This window comes from Lobosporangium transversale (assembly GCF_002105155.1).
Source record: "Lobosporangium transversale strain NRRL 3116 chromosome Unknown BCR41scaffold_11, whole genome shotgun sequence".
NCBI classification, from domain to species: Eukaryota; Fungi; Mortierellomycota; class Mortierellomycetes; order Mortierellales; family Mortierellaceae; genus Lobosporangium; species Lobosporangium transversale.
The window spans coordinates 264253-283358 of record NW_019028989.1 but is presented as its reverse complement, the minus strand read 5'-3'; the positions used below and the strand labels follow the sequence as shown (position 1 = coordinate 283358).

The following is a 19106-nucleotide window of genomic DNA, read 5'->3' as shown; positions in this document are numbered from 1 at the left end:
GGGACTGCTCAAATGAACAGCTTTCTTTATCTCCAATAACTCCCTTTTTCCAAACGTCCCGGTAACTTTTATGCCAAAGATACCACTAAACGTTTTAGCAACGCTGCCACGTAAGCTTGGGCCTGCTCCAAAGCGGCTTCCTGTAGGATTCAGGCCAACTGAAGCAGACGCGCGTTCATTATATCGTCAACTGTGGCGTACAGGTAGTTTGTCCGTTATGTATACAAACCCTGGAACAAAGGTTATCCGGCAAAAGTTAAGAGAGGCCTTTGAAGAAGCACAGCAAAAGCCAAAGACAATTGATGCTGATATTAGGCAGCAATGGGAGCGAGGTTGGTTGTCTGTTTGCGTTTCAGTTCTTCAATATTTTACAAGAATACTGGCGCTTACTACTTATGCGCATTACACTTTCGAAGCCTATAATACTAGGTTTTTTTTCGAGATTGCCTCCACTCGCTTCGGGGTGGAGCATTCGGTGATTAGCAACATTACGAGAATAGCAGCAGAGAACAGTTCGGGGTATGGGCCCATTTATCGTAGCCACAATCGTTTTTTATTTACAAGCTGAAAAGAATTTAATTCTATTCAATCTTTCCTTGCTATATTAGACCGACCCACATGCAAAAGTCAAGTATGCGGCAAGCGCAGAAGGAGATTGATAAAGAGTATAACAAAGTTATATCCGCTCTGAACGAGTCTATGGGTCTCAGCTTGCGGTGAACTGCTCAGACGACCAGACGATAGAGCATAGCTAATTATTAATGTTGACACCTGTGGCTTTTTTAAATGGCAGTCTCAAAAAAAAAAAAAAAAAAAAAAAAAAGAAATAAACCTTGGGAATGAAGTCGATTTTCTCATTCACAATACTTCATCCACATTCCATAAAATGGCGAAGGCAAAGAGAAAAGGAAGTCGGCCTGCTATCGAGAAGAAGTTCGACGGTGGGGGAAGCCGTATTAAGGCTGTCAATACTTGGGATGAAATGGAAGGCGACTCTGAAGATGAGTGTAAGCTGACTAGTTAACTGTTGACAAGGGGTTTTTTTATTTGATCTTTTTGACCCATTCTTGCTGTTAACATATATTAAATCCTCTTAAAAAAATCAAGTTCATGATAGCCGGAATACTATTGATTTGGACCATGAGAGAGAGCTTGAGCGCCGGCAATATGACGAGTACGAGGGAAGCGAGGAGGAAGTCTTCAGTTTAGATGATGGCGAAGACGAGCAAGATGACGAGGACGAAGAAGAAGATTTGGAAGATCTTGAAGATGACCTTGGACGTGGAGAAGATGATGAAGAGCAGTTGGATCTCGACAGTAAGTTAATTTGGAATAGAGTATGATAGCGATTCAATGGCAAAGTTGATATTTGTCTTCATTCTAATTTAATATTTTTTACATGAAACAGAAACATCATGGGGGAAAAGCAAGCGCAGTTACTATGATGCGGATGAAATTGAGTCTGACGAGGAGACGGCCAAAGCCGAAGAAGAAGAAGCTCTAAGACTTCAGAAAAAGCGTATTGCAGAGATGTCAGAAGAGGATTTTGCTCCTGGGGAGGAAGAAGCTGTCTGGGGCACTGTCGCTGGGCGAGGCATCTTAGGTGATAAGGATGCCGATCGTGCTCTTGTGGAAGGCTTTGAGAAAGAACTTCAAGGAATTGATTTATTAAAGGCCAAACAAGGAGGAGTTGTTGTTGAAAAGATTGCTAAAGCTGGTGTTAGCAAACTATCAAAGCAGGAGATCCTAAAGGTTTTACAGAATCAGAGCCCGGAGTTGCTTGACCTTGTGGAGGAGTTCAAGGAGAAAACAGAGATGTTGCATGCCATGGCAGAGTTACTCCAGCTTACAAACTCACTACGCAAACCTTATCCGGACGACAAGGCTCCAATGCCGTTCCTGCGCTTGAAATACCAAACACTAATCAATTACCTCACAAATATTGCATTCTACATCACGCTGAAAACATCACCCGATAATGGAACCACGGATCTTACAAACCATCCTGTTATTGATGCACTGTATGAGCTGAAAAAATCAATCATCAAGTTGGAGAAAATGGAAAAGAAGAAGACAATCAGGGAGAGTATGGAGGATCTGTTGGAACTTCTGGAGAGTGGTGAGGACCCTGAAGATACTGACAAAAGCGAGGATGAAGAAGATAAGCAGCACTCGAAGCAAGACTCTAAGGCAAAAACGCCTCTCGAAAAGAATAAGAAAACGAAAAAGAAGACCGCTGTTAAACAGACAGCAGAGAAAGCAAAACCCAAGGGGTTTGAGTATAATGTTGAACTTGAAGAAGAATTCGTATCGCACAATAAGAAAGTGAAGAATAGGAAATCTGCAGCCGATAAGAAACGCAGTAGACTAGAGAACGATTATGGCGATTTGGACGAGCTACTAGACGTTGATATGGAGGACAAGGCACAGAAGAAGAGATCACTCCGAGATTATGTTGCTAAGTTGGATCAAAATGCTAATAAGCGATCTAAAATTTTACGGGGTTCTGGGGACACAGATATTCCTTATCGTGAGAAGTTCAAAGACCGTCAGGAACAACTCAAACGACAGGCCGTTAAGAGCGCACCTATACCAGAGAACACTGACCTGGATGATCTTGAATGGGATGCCAAGGATATTGAAGACGCTCGTCCTATAGATGAAAACCAAGATGATATCTTCAGCGCAGATCGGAGATCGAGTCTTAATGATCGTGTGCAACAAGATACAGAGGGCGAGGATTATTACCAAGAGGTTCTTGCTGCCAAGGAGGCTAAGAAAGCTGCCCGTCGAGCCTTAAATGAAAATTTGGAGAAGAGGTATAGCCTTTTTATTTATTTTTTCACATTCAGCTATAATACTTTATACCGATTTAGTTTACTAAGCAAATGCATTATTTTTAATTTTTTTCTGTTTTCTTCTCTTTTATAATAGCACTTCTTTTGAGGATACAAGTATCGATCCCAACGACAAGCGCTCGATCTCGTGGCAGATTCTCAAGAACAAAGGTCTTACACCTCATCGCAAGAAGGAGCAGCGCAACCCACGTGTCAAGCATAGGAACAGATACGAGACTGCCAAGAAGAAGATCAAGTCTGTCAAGCGAGTTTTCACGAGACTGGAGGGTGCGTACGGAGGAGAGAAGACTGGCATCAAGACTGGTCTTGCGCGCAGCGTCAAGTTTTCTTAAAGTTAATAAATTTTTTGCACACTTTGTAATTTTTTTCATTCACGTACGGCTGTATCACGTAAAAGGGAATCAGATATGCCATTTTTGAATGGACAAAAAGAGCCAATCCAATCATCCAATACACTCCTGTCTCACTCTTTTGCAAAATTTGCAAAAAAGTGGATTTTATATATGTTCTGCAACGCTCATTGGCTGGATTAACTTCAATTCAAAAGTACTATTGTAAAAAAAAATCAAGTGATTCTATTGGCTTACTATTTTCTCTCTAAAGGCAGGGAAACTTGCAGTTACAGAGCACTCATTTCATGTGACCTTTGATAAAGTTCCCCACCATAGCACCACATTAACTTGCAGAGAATAAAAATCCTGCTTACAAACCTGTATCCAGCAAAAAAAAATATATATATGACAAAAGTAATCCATGGCTGTAATGATATCTTTTCTCAATTACAGACATCGTAAACACACGTCAGGTTAGTAATGTGCTTCTTTGCAAACTTTGAGTGCTGCAAGGGCTACCTGATCCATGTAGCCGAGGAATCAATGCTTATCCACCTTTACTACGATCCGATTTAGTCCTTAAAATGGCCAGCAACATCAACATCAACGGCAACAGCAGCAGCAATAGTGCTCGTACCAGGACCAGCAACAGGTCAGGCAATATCATCTCGCACACACCAGTTTATGACACGTCCAATGGGCTAACTATGTCTGGAACGCCTCAAAATATACGATCAGGCTATATCAATAATAGTGAAAGCCGATCCAACGTCGGCAGAGGCGGGAACGACAGTTCTGCCGTCTCTATCTCACCACTTAGTACTAATCCACCAATTGTATCTAGACCTTTCCGAGCCATTCGGCCTTTCCAACCCATCCAACCTCTCCAAGTCTACAATGACAACACTAGTAAGGGTGACGATAACAGCGCTAGTCTTAATATCAGCCGGCAGAGTAGAAACAAAAACAGAAGTGATACTAAACGTGCAAGGAGAAGTAGAAGCAATGTGCTCCTCACAACTTCTCATGCAGGTACCATCCAGGAAGGACTAAGAACGCCAAGGCCTATTCTGCCTGCATTATCACAAAATAATAAATGCAATAGGATGACCCTGAGGCAACAGCTGCAAATTCTGGCGGAATATGATGACTACTGCGAGAAGTGTGCAATGGTACCGATTAAACCCAGTACATCACAGTTCGAGAAGAAGATGAATCTGCCTTCCCGATTCATTTCGCACCTTCTTACTAAAAGAACTGTGCTCAAATCAATGCCCGAAGGTTTGCTGGATTCCAGGTATAATGTCAGAGGATCAATCCGTGAATTCTATCCGGTAGAGCTGGTTCTAACAGAGCTGGTCCTTGCCGTGAGGCGTATGCGTTTACCTGTCGATTACTCTTTGTTGCGATTTATGGCAAATGAAATCTACACGATGCTCTCATTGCGTAATGGTGGATTGAAGTTCCCAAGACCAAAATTTTCAAACTCATCTTTCACCAAGGCTTGGGGCTTCTCATATCATTGATTGAAGGGAGAAGCAGGCTCTGTCGATCTTGCCAAACTTGCGCCTCAGATTGCAAATATCAAAAAGATTACTTCCCAGTTTTCGTTAGCTGATATTTACAATGCGGACGAGACAGGTCTCTTTCTACAGACCGTTACGCAATGGACCTTTGACCCGGCTGAGGAACTGAAAGCAGGCACAAAGCCTGCAAGCTCAAGAGTGTCCATATTGTTCTGCTCCAATGCTCTGGGAACTGATAAACGCAAGCCTTTCATCATGGGTAAGGAGGTAGTGTATCTTAGTGATGTCTCTTGCTTCTTTGCCATGCTTATCATGCGTTTTTTCTTTCTTTTATTTATGTATTTTAGCCCAGCATTTGCCGAAAGACTTTAAACAAAACAAGGTTTTAATGCAAGATGTTGACATCCAGCCTTTGTCATCAGAGACACTTACCAAAGCCTTGGGAGATGTTCTTAATCAATTGTTAAATGGTCTTCCAGATGGATACAGAAAAATCGATCTTCACAAACGTGCCGACTACATGACAGGGGTACTTTTCCTTTATTGGCTCAAATGCTTTCATGATTCAATTACGAGAGCCGATCCTTCTCGTCGCATCCTGCTACTGATGGACAATGCCCCAGCGCATACTCTCGCATCGAGGTATCCTCAATTGTATCCGAGTATTCAGTTGTTGGCGCTTCCACCCAACTCCACCTCTGTTACGCAGCCGCTTGACGTTGGTGTGATTGCTGTTTTCAAGCGGAAGTATCGAGCCTCCGTCCTCCGTAAAACAGCGATTGAGAGGGCTCGGAAGGCGTTAAATCCTGTTGAAGGTAGCCCTTACAAGATCACCAATCTCCAAGGCTGGTGCTATATTGTGAAGGCTTGGCATGAGGTCAAACAAGAGTGTATCCGACATTGTTTCCACCATGTTCCGATATTCGAAGACAAGCAAAAGGAGCTACTCTTGGCAAGTGAAACTGATGGCTCTGATATTGCTGAGGCGCTAGAATATTTCCGAAGCGATGTTCTATCACTTTATCAGCTGAACGACATCATGGATGCAGAGCTTCGGTCTTTGCCATCTGACATGCCTCAACCCTCAGTCCTGTCAAACTCAATAAGTATCCAGCATGTGCCTCAAACTGTGGTAGAGTTGATGCACGAGGAAGAGATGGCGTCATTACATAGCTTGCTTGACGGGGCCCCCATTCTTTGCCAGTTTATTGAAGAACAAGAAGAAAGCAACGAGTACTTCCAGGCGCACTTCAAGCAGCAGGGAGATTACTCTTTGGGGCTCTACGAGTATCCTGAAACTGATTCCGATGATGATTTCCTCGGCTCCAGCGACGAAAAAGATCTTGTATTTGATGAACACGGCAGGTTCCTTCATGTGGCGGTTAGTGATACAGAGTTGGAGGAAGGTGGCGAGGAACCTTCTGTCATTATTCAACTGAGCTCTACGACGATTTCTTCATATTCGGACTCTGAGGAGACCAAGGGCGAAAGGGAGATAGGCCCGAAGCGCACGACAAGCTCATGGCTGCGGCTCAGGTGTTGCGGGGAAGAGAGTACAAGGAGATCAAAGAAAAACTTGAGTTGTTAGCCGATGCCCATCTTGGCAGCGATGTCTTTGAGGCCAGCCGAGAGTATGTTGCGGGGGTTCGGAAGCGTGAACAAGAACGTAGAGAGGAGGAGGAGCGGATTGATGCGCATATTAAGGCCAGATTTCCCGGCGTAATCTTTCGGCCCCATAATATTGGGGGTAAATAATAATTAAATTTGGTACTATGGAACTTTACTTTGAAAATTGTTACTAGTTCCATTCGAAAATGGGCAAGACGTTGTCAACGACGACCCTTCCTTTATAGTCATTCTGTCATCTGAAAAAAGTTATTGGGGGTTTTAAAGAAGCCAATGCGGCGATTTATAAATTTTTCTTTTTTTTGACTTGTATGGATGAGACTAGAGAATCATTGGAACGAATGGATGGCGTGAGATTTCTTCTGTTGTTTTCGCTGTCGATGATTAGCATTTCCTCGATCATCTTGAGGAGATGCATGAGGATATTCCTTGCTTCATCCTTCCAATCTGCGCTTTCGAGGGTAAAATATAGGGCATCGGAGTATCGGAACTTGAGTACTTCAGACGGAGGCTCGAGATAACATTTCACGAAATGCCAGCGGGCGCCGGTCGTGATGATCCCATAGCACATTGATCGCTTCATGTTCGAGCTTGAAGAGGGGTATTTTGCTAAGCGCGCCACCGCACACGATTCTAACTGGACCAAGTTTTGTGCTAACCCTTGTAGCCAATCATCATGCTTTACTTCAATAACGCCAAGAAGTAATGCGTCGTCTGGAGATTCGAATGCGAAGTCAATGGAACCGCGTCCTCGTTGACCCTCCAATGTTTTCTCCACCCTTAAAATTAATTGACCCTTGTATACATTTAGAGCATGGCTGAGGAAGGCTCCGACCCAAATGGACACCTCTGCTTCAGACTCTCGAGGCCGCTTTGTCTCTTGATAAGTAGCCAATTGTTCGTAAAGCCCAGCCAGAGCCTCCAATTTTCTATCTGATGACTCTTCCTCGGGGAAAATTTCTTCAAGAGGAATTTTTTCTGGGTTGAAAGCTCGCAGACCTCCTGGAACCTGAACGATGAATATGGTCTGGGACACGGACGGAAAGCGTTCCGAGTCCCCTCTCGGAATAGGTGCAGAGGATGTTACGCAGGTCTTTGTCGGTGGCGGGTGTTTCTGGCAATGACGAGGCGTGGCAAAGTCTTCGGCGATGCTGAATTGATATTTTTACATTTCCGATATCAATGCCGTCATGGTTATTAATGACAATGGTCTTCAGCTCCTCGAGGAGGACAGTAGTATGATTAGTGGTCCAGGAAACCTTTTGTTTCTTCTCCGGAAAATAGATCTTGAGCATCAGTTGAGAAGGTCCTATGATTGAATAAGAGAAAGAGTAGAAAATAAGTGTATGATATGATATGACGCTCGTGGATAAAAAGCAGTGAAATTCATAAATGTAGGGTTGTACCTTTCGGTGGACATTGAACGAATATGTGGATAAATTCGCCTTCCTTCAGTCCTTCAAAAGCAACTCTGAGTGGAGTGGTTGGGAGTAGAACCTCTTTGTCAGTCAGTTCTTCCAGAGAAATGACCTTGTTCATGTCTTCTTTGGTAACGGGTATGGAGACCTTCCAAAGGGTAAGAGTGTTCGAATCTACACCCTCAAGCCCGGCACTCATTGTGGCCTTGATGGACTCTTTAAGCTTATCGACAGTGGCACCAAGTGCAACCTCCACGGAAAAAGAAGACGAAACCGTGTGTCCGTCGAGGATGCAGAAGATTGAAAGATTATTAGTCATAGTTTCCTGAGTGTGGGTGTTGTGTGAGGGTGTTGTGTGAGAAAGAAGGGCAGGATTATTTTGTCAAATGAGACGCTCCTTCATCAATGGTCACATGAATGAGGGCTCTGTAAGTGCAAGTCTCCCTGCCTTTAGAGAAAAAACAGTAGGCCAATAGAATCGCTTGATTTTTTTTACAATAGTATTTTTGAATTGAAGTTAATCCAGCCAATGAGCGTTGCAGAACATATATAAAATCCACTTTTTTGCAAATTTTGCAAAAGAGTGAGACAGGAGTGTACATTTTAATGTGCAGAAGTGAAGAAAAAACCCCGTGTTTTTTTTTCTTATTTTTTTTTTTATTACTATTTGTTTTGGTAAGCACACTTGTGTCGTGTTCCTGTAAACACCCATGCTCATAGCCGCTCCATGCCACGCGCATATTTTTTATTATTTTTATTTTGATCACAGACATTCAAACAAGTCATACCACTGCACGATTACACGGAATCTCATCTCCCCTCTCCCGTTTCGCCACCTTGCTACATATTACTCATACTTTTACTTCTCTTTTCTTCTCTTTTTTCTTTAATTGTTATTGTTCTCAATTGACAGGCACAAGGAATCCGTCGACTCCGAACATCTGGCTTTCTTTAACATCCTTTTTTGTGCAACCTAAGCTTACGGACTAATTTAACAAAATGAATGACCTAATTCCCCTTGTCAATAAGCTTCAGGATGTGTTCAATACCATCGGAAGCGACCAGATCGACTTACCTCAGATCGTTGTCGTCGGATCTCAATCGTCTGGAAAGTCGTCAGTACTGGAGACTATTGTACAAAAGGACTTCTTACCTAGAGGAAACGGAATTGTCACTCGACGTCCCTTGGTCTTACAGCTCGTCAACACACATATCGGAAACATGCCTCCATCATCCAATTCTTCCGATACTACATTGAATGATGCTCCTGATCGTGCGGAATTCTTGCACTTACCCAACAGACAATTCTTTGACTTTGAAGAAGTCCGTAAAGAAATTGAGGCCGAAACTGCCCGAGTCGCTGGTCAGAACAAGGGTATCTCAAGGACACCCATTAACCTCAAGATCTTTTCGAAGAACGTCCTCAACTTGACACTGGTCGATTTGCCTGGAGTAACCAAAGTAATATTACTCATCCTCGTTTTTTCTGCTGATTCTAAAAGTACTTTTGTTTGAATGGCGGTGTGTAACTGCTATTGATGACTAACAGCGAAATGACCTCAATCATCACTTTGGTTCATTCTTTCAATACACTGGCAATTTAGATCCCTGTTGGTATGTATTAAGTTTTTTTATTTTTATTTTTTTATTTTATTTTTTTTTTTAAAAAAAAAAGCAGAGTCATCTAGTACTGTCAAAAGGAGGCGATCAAGATCTTTTCACATGTCTGACAACTGTTGTTAAAATATTTTCATTTGAAAATGATTATCCAAATTAGGTGACCAACCCACGGACATTGAAAAACAAACTCGTACTTTGATCCTGGATTACATTACCAAACCTAACAGGTAATCAATAAAATGAGGTGGAGGACCAAAGTGGTTACGTACATTTTAAGCCGTACCCATATATTCAGCTAATTAGTTTTGCTGAATGTGTTTATATGTATGAATGCTTATTAAAAAACGCTTTATTTGTCTAAAATACATAGTGTTATTCTCGCCGTCTCTCCTGCAAATGTCGATCTTGCAAATTCGGACAGTCTCAAGCTTGCTCGCCAAGTTGATCCCGAAGCAAAGCGTACTATTGGTGTCTTGACAAAGCTGGATTTGATGGATGCAGGAACCAACTCTCTAGATATTCTTGCGGGAAGAGCTTATCCCCTCAAGCTGGGCTTCATCGGAGTTGTGAACAGAAGTCAGGCTGATATTCAGAATAATAAGCCCATGGCGGAAGCACTCAAAAGTGAAACCGAATTCTTCCAGAGTCACCCAGCATATCGCGCTATTGCTCACCGCTGTGGTACTAACTTTTTGGCAAAAACCCTCAATACTGTAAGTAGAGAATGTGATATGCATCAGCATTGATGCGTCGAAATACGCTGAAACTACAACTTATACATTTTTTTTACCTTCTTTTAAATTGGATAGATCTTGATGAATCACATCCGTGATAAATTGCCAGATATCAAAGCCAAGCTGAACTCTCTGATAGGACAGACTCAACAGGAATTAACATCATATGGTGATCCTACCTTCACTGGCAAGGCTCACAGGGTAAAAAAAAAAAACTAAACATATGTAGATCCCTCGCTACTAGTTCTGTCTAAAAATTGGGACTGACTATGTCGTCTGATATATGATTATTTTAGGGTACATTGATTTTACAACTGCTTACAAAGTTCGCTACCGATTTTGTTGCTGCCATTGATGGTACCTCTGCAGATATTTCAACCAAAGAACTGTGCGGTGGCGCCAGGATTTATTACATCTTCAACAATGTTTTTGGCGCTGCATTGGATTCAGTTAACCCTTGCGAAAATTTGACCGTCCAGGATATCCGTACGGCCATTCGCAACTCAAAAGGACCACGCCCCTCACTTTTCGTGCCAGAGATTGCATTCGATCTTTTGGTCAAGCCTCAGATCAAGCTTCTCGAGCCTCCTAGTTTGAGATGTGTTGAGTTGGCTTATGAGGAATTGGTCAAGATCTGTCATAACTGTGGTGGAAAGGTAACAAACCCTTCTTTTTCTCTTCTTCCCTCTCCCCCTCCTTTATATATATATATAGTATGTTTAAGCTTGTCTTTGAACGCAAGATTTCTTACAGTATCAAAATTTTTTCCAGGATCTTGCTCGCTTCCCTAGATTTCACGCAAAATTGATTGAAGTTGTGTCTGACCTCTTGCGAGAGCGTCTTGGTCCTACATCGGAGTATGTCGAGAGTTTGATCAGTATTCAACGATCTTATATTAACACCAACCATCCCGATTTTATCGGCGGTGGAGGAGCCATGTCGGCTCTCGAGAGAGCATCCCAGAAGAAAAAGAAGGAGATTGACCGGACGAGAAGGCTGAGCACCGTTAGCATGGCCTTGGCTGGCGGTAATGGTACTGATTCCCCTATCAGCAGAGAGGAGAATGGTGAGAAGACAATCACCGCCCATTTGAACAATCTCTCTGTACAGGCTGCAGAGAGAGGTGATCGCGAAAGATTGAGTCATTCGGCCCAGCATAGTGTATCCGGCAATGTGTCAATGGCATCTTTGAACGGATCACCTCATGGATCAAGTACTGGTAGTAAGGATACGTTTTTGAATTATTTCTTTGGTGGTCCACAGCCGCGTATAGATCGCCCTGGTCCCCAAGAAAATCCTTACAAGTCGGGGAACGTCCATAATGTCGCTAAGGAGATGATCATGCCTAAGACTCTTTTGGATGGAGAGTCTCTCGATTATGAAAAGAAGTTAGATCATGCATCGGACGTTGAGGAGCTCACAAACCTGAGTGAACGCGAGGATATGGAGACGCAGCTCATTCGCTCTCTTATTGTTTCATACTTCAACATTACACGCAAATCAATCCAGGACTTAGTTCCGAAGGCTGTCATGCACCTACTGGTGAATTACTCGCGCGAAGCTGTACAAAATCGTTTGGTTGCCACACTTTACAAGGAAGAACTGTTTAATGACCTTCTCCAGGAGGATGATAATCTTTGTGCAGAGCGTGCAAAGTGCAAGGCCATGCTCGATGTCTACAAGAATGCGTTTACAATCATTAACGAAGCCACTTAAAAAAAAAAAAAAAAAAAAAGTACTCATCCTCATTATCAAAAGAAGATTTTTTATTACACATAAAGCTATTTATATATTACAGGAATGTATCATCAACTGCATTAAATTATAATCTGCATGTAAGATGCTTACTTTATTTCTCCATCAACGTTAAACATTTCTAATGTTTTATCGTTTTTAACCCAATTTTGGAACACGCCTTGAAAGAGCTGCTGCTTCACAGTATTATACTCTGAAGTCTGTGCTTTCCAATCTGCATAAATTATATTGCTTGAATCCTCGCTCATCAAACGCTGCACAAGATTGTCTTGATTTGAAGATTTCAGATTAAATGAGGGAAGACTTTTCCAAAGAGCAACACTTGCTTTGAACATATTAAGTTTACAGAGCCGACTTCTTGATTTTGACTGTAGCGGTTGTCTAGCAGATGCACCAGCTTTACAGCCATTCACAAGGACCTCCGTTGTCAAGGACTCCGATGCGATCCATGAGATACCTACAATGAAAGCAAGTGAATATTAGATAGGTGAGCTAGCAAAGATAAAATGCATATGATTCAGTAAGGCCTTGGCATGCCTTAACAAGTATAAGCATGAAAAATCTATTAATTAACATTCATACTAGAAGGGCATGCAACTGGAGGGGTCATAACCCCTTCTTGTTCATTCTTTGCTGTAATTGATTCTTTACTGAACTCGAACACGGATGTAGTCTTATGAATGTCAATTGGATGCAGTTGCGTTGGCTGTAAAGAATTATCAGAACATCTGCAGCACTTAATTCGGCCAAAAAGCGCTCTCTCAAGTGCAGTAGTGTCAAATAGCTCACAAATCACAATAGATTGCAAAAAAATAGGTTTAAGAAACGGCGCAACTAATGCTGAGGTGATTCCAAGGACGTTCCATCGTGCAATCTTGTCTGAACAAGACATGGACAGGGTTGGCTCTGAATCAACTCGACCAGGTTTTGTCCGCAGCACACCCACTGAGTCATAATCAACCCGGCCCCGCCGAAGCTCAAGAACATGATCGCAATTAATTAGCGACGCACTAACGGTAGAGATATCTTCCATCTCATCAAGCCTTGGACATTTTATAGCAACTGGCAAGCTTTCAATATCCTTTTCGCGTTGGCGTTTAGATCCCACGACTCCGATTTCAAGAGCTGGTGCGAATATTCGTGTTCCCATGTTAGTCTGTAGCTTTTGGCCATTCATGAAAGCTTGTTTAGATTCTGCTGTTTGAGTCAAAGCAAGGCTGGCTGTTGTGGCATCGCCACCTAGTGTATAAACCATAACCAATGGCTAATATTAGGCTCAATTCATTCGACATCTTGGATTGAGCGGAAGATCTAAAGGGCTATTATTATAAGTCGTACATACAAGGTGACTGGCTGACATACAGATGGAACTGAGTACGCGAGCTTACAAGCTCGAAGAATGGCCACTTCTCGCCCTGCCCTGTACTTTGCTCTCCTATATAGCGAAATATATTCTTGGGATTGTCGGGATTGCCAATGCACGATTGCATTTGCGCCAGACACCATCTGTCGGATTTGAAAATAGCGATCAAAAGATATAATAAAGTAAGATTTCCTAGTAACAATAGTGATTGGTGCTACTAAGCGGTACGTGGTGCCTCGATTCACACACCTGTTAAATCCTCTGCGAGCAAGGACTTCTGCGTGGCAGTCGTTTACGACATCCCCACGAGGACTCAGTTTGCTTTGAGGTAAACATTTGCTTCCTGTTCTAATATGTTGAAGACGACATTGCGTCAAACAGTGTCCCGCCCTACATCTTGATGAAAACTCGATAGGTAACCGAAATAATAGTAACGATGCTTCAATACTTACGCAAGTGATATACATGCTATGTCCCATAGTTCATCTCCCTCGCCCTTTTTATCAGCACTCTGTTCAGTGTCGTTTACAGGAATTGCCATGACAATTCCTGCAAGAATAGTCCATTCTGTCTGACCATTGGTCTTCTTGGCTGGCTTCCCATGCTTAGGAAGTTTACTGAACTGAGTGTGGCATTCCTGCACGATTCCTGAGACTAGCTCCTGAGATGTGATCCGAGGCATTGAATTCTTTCTCCAGTCCAAAGTCGTGCATCTTAACAAGGTCAAGGCTTTTTGGCTTTGGTAACAAGCCACCTCACAGAATAAACGAGATCAAGCAACTCCCACTGTTCTTGAAAAGGCACCAACTCAACATAACGCCAAAGACGCCATGGCTGATTCACCATCAAAGAGTCTATGGGTGGAGTACACGCATCAGGACGGACGAAAGTACTACTATCACCAGACGACTAGACAGACAGTTTGGCAGAAGCCTGATGAACTAAAAACACCAAAAGAGGTAAGCCGTCTGAACTAAACTGGTTTTGAGACGGTGGGTTCCTCAATAAAACTCTTAATCTGGTAACCTCATTATTATACTTGAACACTAGCTGGCACTTGAAAAAAGTCCTTGGAAGGAGTACACGACACCTGAAGGGAAGAAATACTACCATAATGCAACCTCCAAAGAGACCGTATGGACCATGCCAGAGGAGTATAAGGTGCTGCTGGACGAACTTGCAGAAGAAACAAAGACTAGGGAAGGGGCAAAAGCGCCTGCAGTAACAGCGGTAGTGACTACTACCCCTTTAGCTGCTACACCACCGCATCAAACACATGTGAAGCCATTGACACCCACGTCCGCGTCCGTAGTTTCAATTCCCTCACCTCTAAGACACCAAACAATCATCCCAGGAACACAGCAACCTTCAGCTCCACTTAACCCACCTCAGCAGCAGCAGCAGCAGCAAATCCACCTACAAACGCAATCACAGCCACAACCACTACAGCAAATACAACATCAACAACCACCACTTCATCAAGGGGCGCCTCTTCCCATGCTTGGACAGGATCCTATGAGAAGCAATGGCCCACCTTTCATACCTACCCAGAATCCATCACAACGGCCACAATTCCATCATCAGCACGGACCTAGGCCTCGCTTTCAACAATCATTTGTTCCAACCGATAGCAGCAATAATCGGGGACGTGAAAGGAGTGTTAATGAAACACCAGAGTTTGCGACTAAAGAAGAAGCCGAGGAAGCGTTCAAAAATATGCTTAAGGAAACAGTGAGTGACTGTCATGATAATCATTCAGTGTGTATCAGACAGTTACATACATAATAGGGTATTAACAATATCTGTCAACTACTATATGTTTCACACTAGGGTGTCACGTCAACATGGACTTGGGAGCAGACCATGCGTGCTGTTGTAACAAACCCAATGTATCGTGCGCTTAAAACCACTGCAGAGCGCAAGGCCGCATTCCAAGAGTATGTAGACGAACGACGCATTCAAGAAAAGCAAGAAGACAAAGCCCGCCAACAAAAGCAGAAGCAGGACTTTTTGGACCTACTTAAGAGTAATGAGAAGATAACACATGCTAGTCGATACACTACTGTTTCCAGACTTCTTGCAGATGAACCAGCCTTCAAAGCTATCACAGACGATCGCCAGCGCTATCGAATCTTTGACGGTTATGTCAGCGAATTGATCCGCCAAGAGAAAGAAGAGTCAAGGCGGAAACGGAAAGCCGGTATGGCGGCACTTTTGTCAATTTTACAATCAATGGACGAGATCACCTTGACAACTCGTTGGGCAGAGGCCAAGGATCTGCTGCAGGAAAATAAAGAGTTCAAAGAATCAGATCTGATACAAAGTCTAAGCAAAGTGAATCGATTGACGGTCTATGAAGACCATATCAAACACTTGGAGGAAAAGTACGACCAAAACCGTGCTCGGGAACGCACACTTCGAAAGCGTGCTGAGAGAAAGAGGCGAGAGGCATTCAAAGATCTCCTGAATGAATTAAAAAGCAAGGGCCAGTTGAATGCAAAGACCTATTGGATGCAGATCCATCCGCTGATCAAAGATGACCCTCGATACCAGGATATTCTTGGACAGCCTGGCTCTACACCCATGGAGCTTTTCTGGGATCTAGTCGAGGACCTGGATGAGAAGCTATACCAAGATCGCAAGATGGTCCAAGACTTATTAAGGGTTAGTTGTCACAGAGAAATATTTTTACGCAAATGAACTGGAAGTGTGTACTCTAAAATTAGTCATTAACTCTCCAGTTAACTGATTGATCACCGATAGAATATTAACTACGAGATTCTACCAGAGTCGAAATTCGAAGAGTTCCAAAATTTAATCTCGAAACAGGCGAAAGTCAGCCATTTAACAACAGATGACCTCCGTTTGATTTTCGAGCAACTTTTAGGCAAAGTTCTCCACCATGCCAAAGAAGAAAAGCGACGTCAAGAAAAACTGGCGCGCAAGAAGGCAGAGTCATTTAGATCAATGCTGAGGTCATTGAATCCAGCTGTCACTGTCGAATCATCCTGGGATGACGTAAGTTTATAAGAATTGTTCCTTCCAGGCTCACGTATCTATTGCAGTGATAATAATGCAACTATATCATTTAACGATCAATCAAGGTTAGAGCAAGAGCTGAATCTACAGCCGAGTATGCTGCTCTTGAAACAGACGAGAAGAGGAAAGAAGTCTTTGATCGATATATAGAACGACTCAAGGTATGATAGCATGAGGTTTATTGAGGCATTAGTCACGTCTGCTGGCATTGTCACGATTTGGCCCCTAATGTGCTCTGTCATAATGGTTATTATTGTCATTTTACTGTTTTGCAGGAACGAATTTCTAAGAATTATGATAGTGATGATGAAGATGGGTCAATTTTGGAAGATGATGCCGACTATTATGGCAAACGGTCGATGTCAGATCGCAAGCGTTCTGCACCGAGCAACAGTAGACATCACTACGGTAACAGCAGTAGCAGCACTGGACATCATCACCACTCAAATGGAGATCATCACCGACGGAGCATCACCAACACACGGGAGCATCCTCCATCATCCGAATCAGCTAAAGATTCACAACCCAATGGAAAAAATGATAGAGACAACGCTAATGTGAGAGAAGCTGAAACCTCTGAAGACTCCGATCGCAAAGCCAAGGTATTCAATTTTTTTTTTTTTTTTTTTTTTACAACTATTACGCTGAAGTTTACCAACTGATTAATTCGCCTTCAATAGAAACAAAAAACTGTTGATGAGCAAGAGCCTTTGGTAGAAGCCGCAACGTTGACAGAGGCTGCCTTAGCTAGCGGTACTGAAGAAGGAGAAGTGATAGAAACGCCAGGCCAACCATAGAAAATTTTTTCTTTTTTTTTTGGTAATCACTTTCAAAATTTTAATGATTTTAAGAAAATAAAATGAGAGGAGCTCTGTATTTGATAGAGAAGGGAGGAGGGAAGAGTGGCGCGTAACAATTAAAAACAAAAAAGAGAGGACACCCTTCTTTTTCTTTATCTTTCTTTTTTCACTACGCACGAAAAATGTAAAAGGAAAAGAAATCAAAACTTTGTATTTAATTAAGCCTTGGAGGAAGCAATCTTCTCAACCTGACTGATAGACTCTTCCAAGATCTTGGACTGCAATTTGGGATCCTGAAGATCAGCCTTGATCTTCTCGATCATGTAAGCAACAAGCTTGCTCTGCTCACGCTCACGGACCGAGGTCTCATAACGGACCCAAGAGTCAAGGACAGACTTGATCTCAGAAGTCAAAGCAGTCTTCTGCTTGAGCTCAAAGGCCTCAGCCTCGAGCTTGGCAGTCTCCTTGGAGAGAGCATACAGAGCCTTGGTGACATCAACAACGTCCTTCATCTGGCCAACCTGATCGATGCGCTCCTCAACAGCAGCCTTGTGGTCAACACGGGCCTTCTGAAGAACAGAGCGGATCTTGTTGATGTGGCCATCAGCCCACTCATTGAAGGGCTCACGAGCAGACTTCACAATTCCACCGAAAGTGGCAGCGAAAGCCAAAAGGACCAAGGATTCCTCGTTGAAGACGTAAATCTCCTTGGAAATCAAGTAGGTGGCAGCACCAGTAAGGGCGGTGACGTAGGCGGTCTTGGAAAGCAATGAGTTGCCGGGAAGCGAGTCGATGATGCTCTGAGCCTTGTTCTCAGGGGAAACTTGCTTCTCTGAAGGAGGAAAAAAATTGAACAATAGAAGAAGCCATTTTGACATGTGAGATGAAAGGACTACTTATCCATTCTATTTCCTTTTTCTGGGCAGCAATGGCATGGTCCGAGCGTCCAATTGAGCTGTGCTGTGTACTGTGCAACTTCAATTCCTTTTTTTTTGTCCTGTTTGGTATCTGCTGCAACTGTCCAAATATGAATTGTGATTTTTGTACACATCCAAGCGTTTCTATGTGACGACACAAAAAAAATAGTCCATTTGAAAAAAGAAAAAGATCAATGTAACGAACCTTCAGTCGAGGTAGTCATGTGACGGATGCTGCATCGATAGAATACAATAAAAGACATTAATGTTAGAATATATCACGATCGAACAAACCATCTGTTGGCAAAATGATATAAATAAATATATAAAACAAAAAACAAAAAGACAAAAAAAAAAAAAAAAAAAGATACATACGCAGCAGAGGCGCTGGAGCGCTGGGCAGCGAGCATGGGGCGCACGGCGGCGACTAAAGGCGATGGTAAAAAAGGAACATGCTCTCATATTAGTTGGAATGGAAGCAATAAATTAAAGGTAATGCTGAGTCAAGAAATGAATGACGAGGAAGGAGATTGCAGATTCCTGATCAGGGGCGAAAAATGCGAAATCAGAGGGTGAGAGTATTGTATTAACGTGTGCATGTTTGACAATTGTTAGAAGAGTGGGCGTAAGAGGTCAAACAGTCTGCCTGTTGAATGAAATCGTCTAATTATCAATTTTAATGGACAGTATTGGGGTCCTACAAGGACAGATTTAATCCGTTTTTTTTTTTTTTTTTTTTTTTTTTTCAACAACAGATTTAACTGGTGAAAAAATGGATAACGCGTATATGAAGAGGGGGTGAAGGATCGGAGGCGATAGCGATTGAATGGAGGCAATGAATTACCCGAGGAGCTCTTGGTCAAAAGACGGAGGGCCATGGTGAGAGATGAGTGCTGATGAGTGGAGTGATGAGGAGAGGAAAAAGAGATGTGAATCTGACCCCACTGTGCTAGTGGTATTCAGGGCCACACCACGGCACGACCCGTAGCCTTCTCCAAACAAACCTACGCCATTGATTTCGTTCCAATCGCAAGTATTAACACTAAATCCATTTTACATGCATCCGTTCTTCAGTAAAGACAGTCACTGTAAACATGAGTCCTGCTCAGACCTTATTC

At 42.8% G+C, this 19106-nt stretch overlaps 7 protein-coding genes across 7 annotated transcripts; 4 read left to right on the top strand and 3 right to left on the bottom strand.

The window, feature by feature from the left end:
• Positions 1-23: 23 nt before the first annotated feature.
• Positions 24-793, top strand: BCR41DRAFT_420736 (hypothetical protein). The gene is made up of 3 exons (XM_022029934.1): positions 24-332; positions 417-519; positions 609-793. The coding sequence occupies exons 1-3, from the start codon at positions 71-73 to the stop codon at positions 718-720; spliced, it is 477 nt and encodes a 158-aa protein (XP_021883053.1). The 5' UTR covers positions 24-70; the 3' UTR covers positions 721-793.
• Positions 794-844: 51 nt separating this feature from the next.
• Positions 845-3210, top strand: BCR41DRAFT_385239 (Sas10 C-terminal domain-domain-containing protein). The gene is made up of 4 exons (XM_022027656.1): positions 845-1007; positions 1108-1317; positions 1409-2819; positions 2935-3210. Exons 1-4 carry the CDS (start codon positions 887-889, stop codon positions 3188-3190), a joined length of 1998 nt encoding a protein of 665 aa, XP_021883052.1. The 5' UTR covers positions 845-886; the 3' UTR covers positions 3191-3210.
• A 3415-nt stretch (positions 3211-6625) lies between these two features.
• BCR41DRAFT_394570 (hypothetical protein) lies at positions 6626-8079 on the bottom strand (the record flags this gene model as incomplete). The annotated part of the gene is made up of 3 exons (XM_022028654.1): positions 6626-7456; positions 7512-7651; positions 7749-8079. The coding sequence occupies 3 exons, from the start codon at positions 8077-8079 to the stop codon at positions 6626-6628; spliced, it is 1302 nt and encodes a 433-aa protein (XP_021883051.1).
• Positions 8080-8458: 379 nt separating this feature from the next.
• Positions 8459-11830, top strand: BCR41DRAFT_320468 (Dynamin central region-domain-containing protein; the record flags this gene model as incomplete). The annotated part of the gene is made up of 7 exons (XM_022021397.1): positions 8459-9221; positions 9365-9374; positions 9538-9607; positions 9751-10093; positions 10190-10315; positions 10411-10770; positions 10886-11830. Exons 1-7 carry the CDS (start codon positions 8760-8762, stop codon positions 11828-11830), a joined length of 2316 nt encoding a protein of 771 aa, XP_021883050.1. The 5' UTR covers positions 8459-8759.
• A 128-nt stretch (positions 11831-11958) lies between these two features.
• On the bottom strand, positions 11959-14408 carry BCR41DRAFT_420733 (adenosine deaminase/editase; the record flags this gene model as incomplete). The annotated part of the gene is made up of 6 exons (XM_022029933.1): positions 14283-14408; positions 13685-14191; positions 13482-13580; positions 13212-13375; positions 12452-13108; positions 11959-12326 (listed from the first exon to the last, which is right to left on the bottom strand). The coding sequence occupies exons 2-6, from the start codon at positions 13912-13914 to the stop codon at positions 11959-11961; spliced, it is 1518 nt and encodes a 505-aa protein (XP_021883049.1). The 5' UTR covers positions 13915-14191; positions 14283-14408.
• BCR41DRAFT_334403 (hypothetical protein) lies at positions 14038-17174 on the top strand. The gene is made up of 7 exons (XM_022021930.1): positions 14038-14191; positions 14283-14963; positions 15063-15896; positions 15996-16250; positions 16337-16432; positions 16547-16873; positions 16952-17174. Exons 1-7 carry the CDS (start codon positions 14063-14065, stop codon positions 17066-17068), a joined length of 2439 nt encoding a protein of 812 aa, XP_021883048.1. The 5' UTR covers positions 14038-14062; the 3' UTR covers positions 17069-17174.
• Positions 17137-18923, bottom strand: BCR41DRAFT_350042 (hypothetical protein). Its single transcript, XM_022023588.1, has 4 exons — positions 18833-18923; positions 18364-18415; positions 18194-18222; positions 17137-17903 (listed from the first exon to the last, which is right to left on the bottom strand). The coding sequence occupies exons 1-4, from the start codon at positions 18864-18866 to the stop codon at positions 17290-17292; spliced, it is 729 nt and encodes a 242-aa protein (XP_021883047.1). The 5' UTR covers positions 18867-18923; the 3' UTR covers positions 17137-17289.
• Positions 18924-19106: the final 183 nt, after the last annotated feature.

Bases quoted from the DNA above. Each gene is read 5' to 3' on its own strand.
- BCR41DRAFT_385239 (XM_022027656.1), top strand. From the start codon at position 887: ATGGCGAAGGCAAAGAGAAAAGGAAGTCGGCCTGCTATCGAGAAGAAG. The intron at 1,318-1,408 runs GTAAGTTAATTT...TACATGAAACAG, and splicing joins AGAGCAGTTGGATCTCGACA to AAACATCATGGGGGAAAAGC. The intron at 2,820-2,934 runs GTATAGCCTTTT...CTTTTATAATAG, and splicing joins AATGAAAATTTGGAGAAGAG to CACTTCTTTTGAGGATACAA.
- BCR41DRAFT_334403 (XM_022021930.1), top strand. From the start codon at position 14,063: ATGGCTGATTCACCATCAAAGAGTCTATGGGTGGAGTACACGCATCAG. The intron at 14,964-15,062 runs GTGAGTGACTGT...GTTTCACACTAG, and splicing joins AAAATATGCTTAAGGAAACA to GGTGTCACGTCAACATGGAC. The intron at 16,874-16,951 runs GTATTCAATTTT...CGCCTTCAATAG, and splicing joins ACTCCGATCGCAAAGCCAAG to AAACAAAAAACTGTTGATGA.
- BCR41DRAFT_420736 (XM_022029934.1), top strand. From the start codon at position 71: ATGCCAAAGATACCACTAAACGTTTTAGCAACGCTGCCACGTAAGCTT. The intron at 333-416 runs GTTGGTTGTCTG...ACACTTTCGAAG, and splicing joins TAGGCAGCAATGGGAGCGAG to CCTATAATACTAGGTTTTTT. The intron at 520-608 runs GTATGGGCCCAT...TTGCTATATTAG, and splicing joins GCAGCAGAGAACAGTTCGGG to ACCGACCCACATGCAAAAGT.
- BCR41DRAFT_350042 (XM_022023588.1), bottom strand. From the start codon at position 18,866: ATGGCCCTCCGTCTTTTGACCAAGAGCTCCTCGG. The intron at 18,416-18,832 runs GTAATTCATTGC...CATCGCCTTTAG, and splicing joins TTTGACCAAGAGCTCCTCGG to TCGCCGCCGTGCGCCCCATG. The intron at 17,904-18,193 runs GTTCGTTACATT...TTCCTCCTTCAG, and splicing joins CATGACTACCTCGACTGAAG to AGAAGCAAGTTTCCCCTGAG.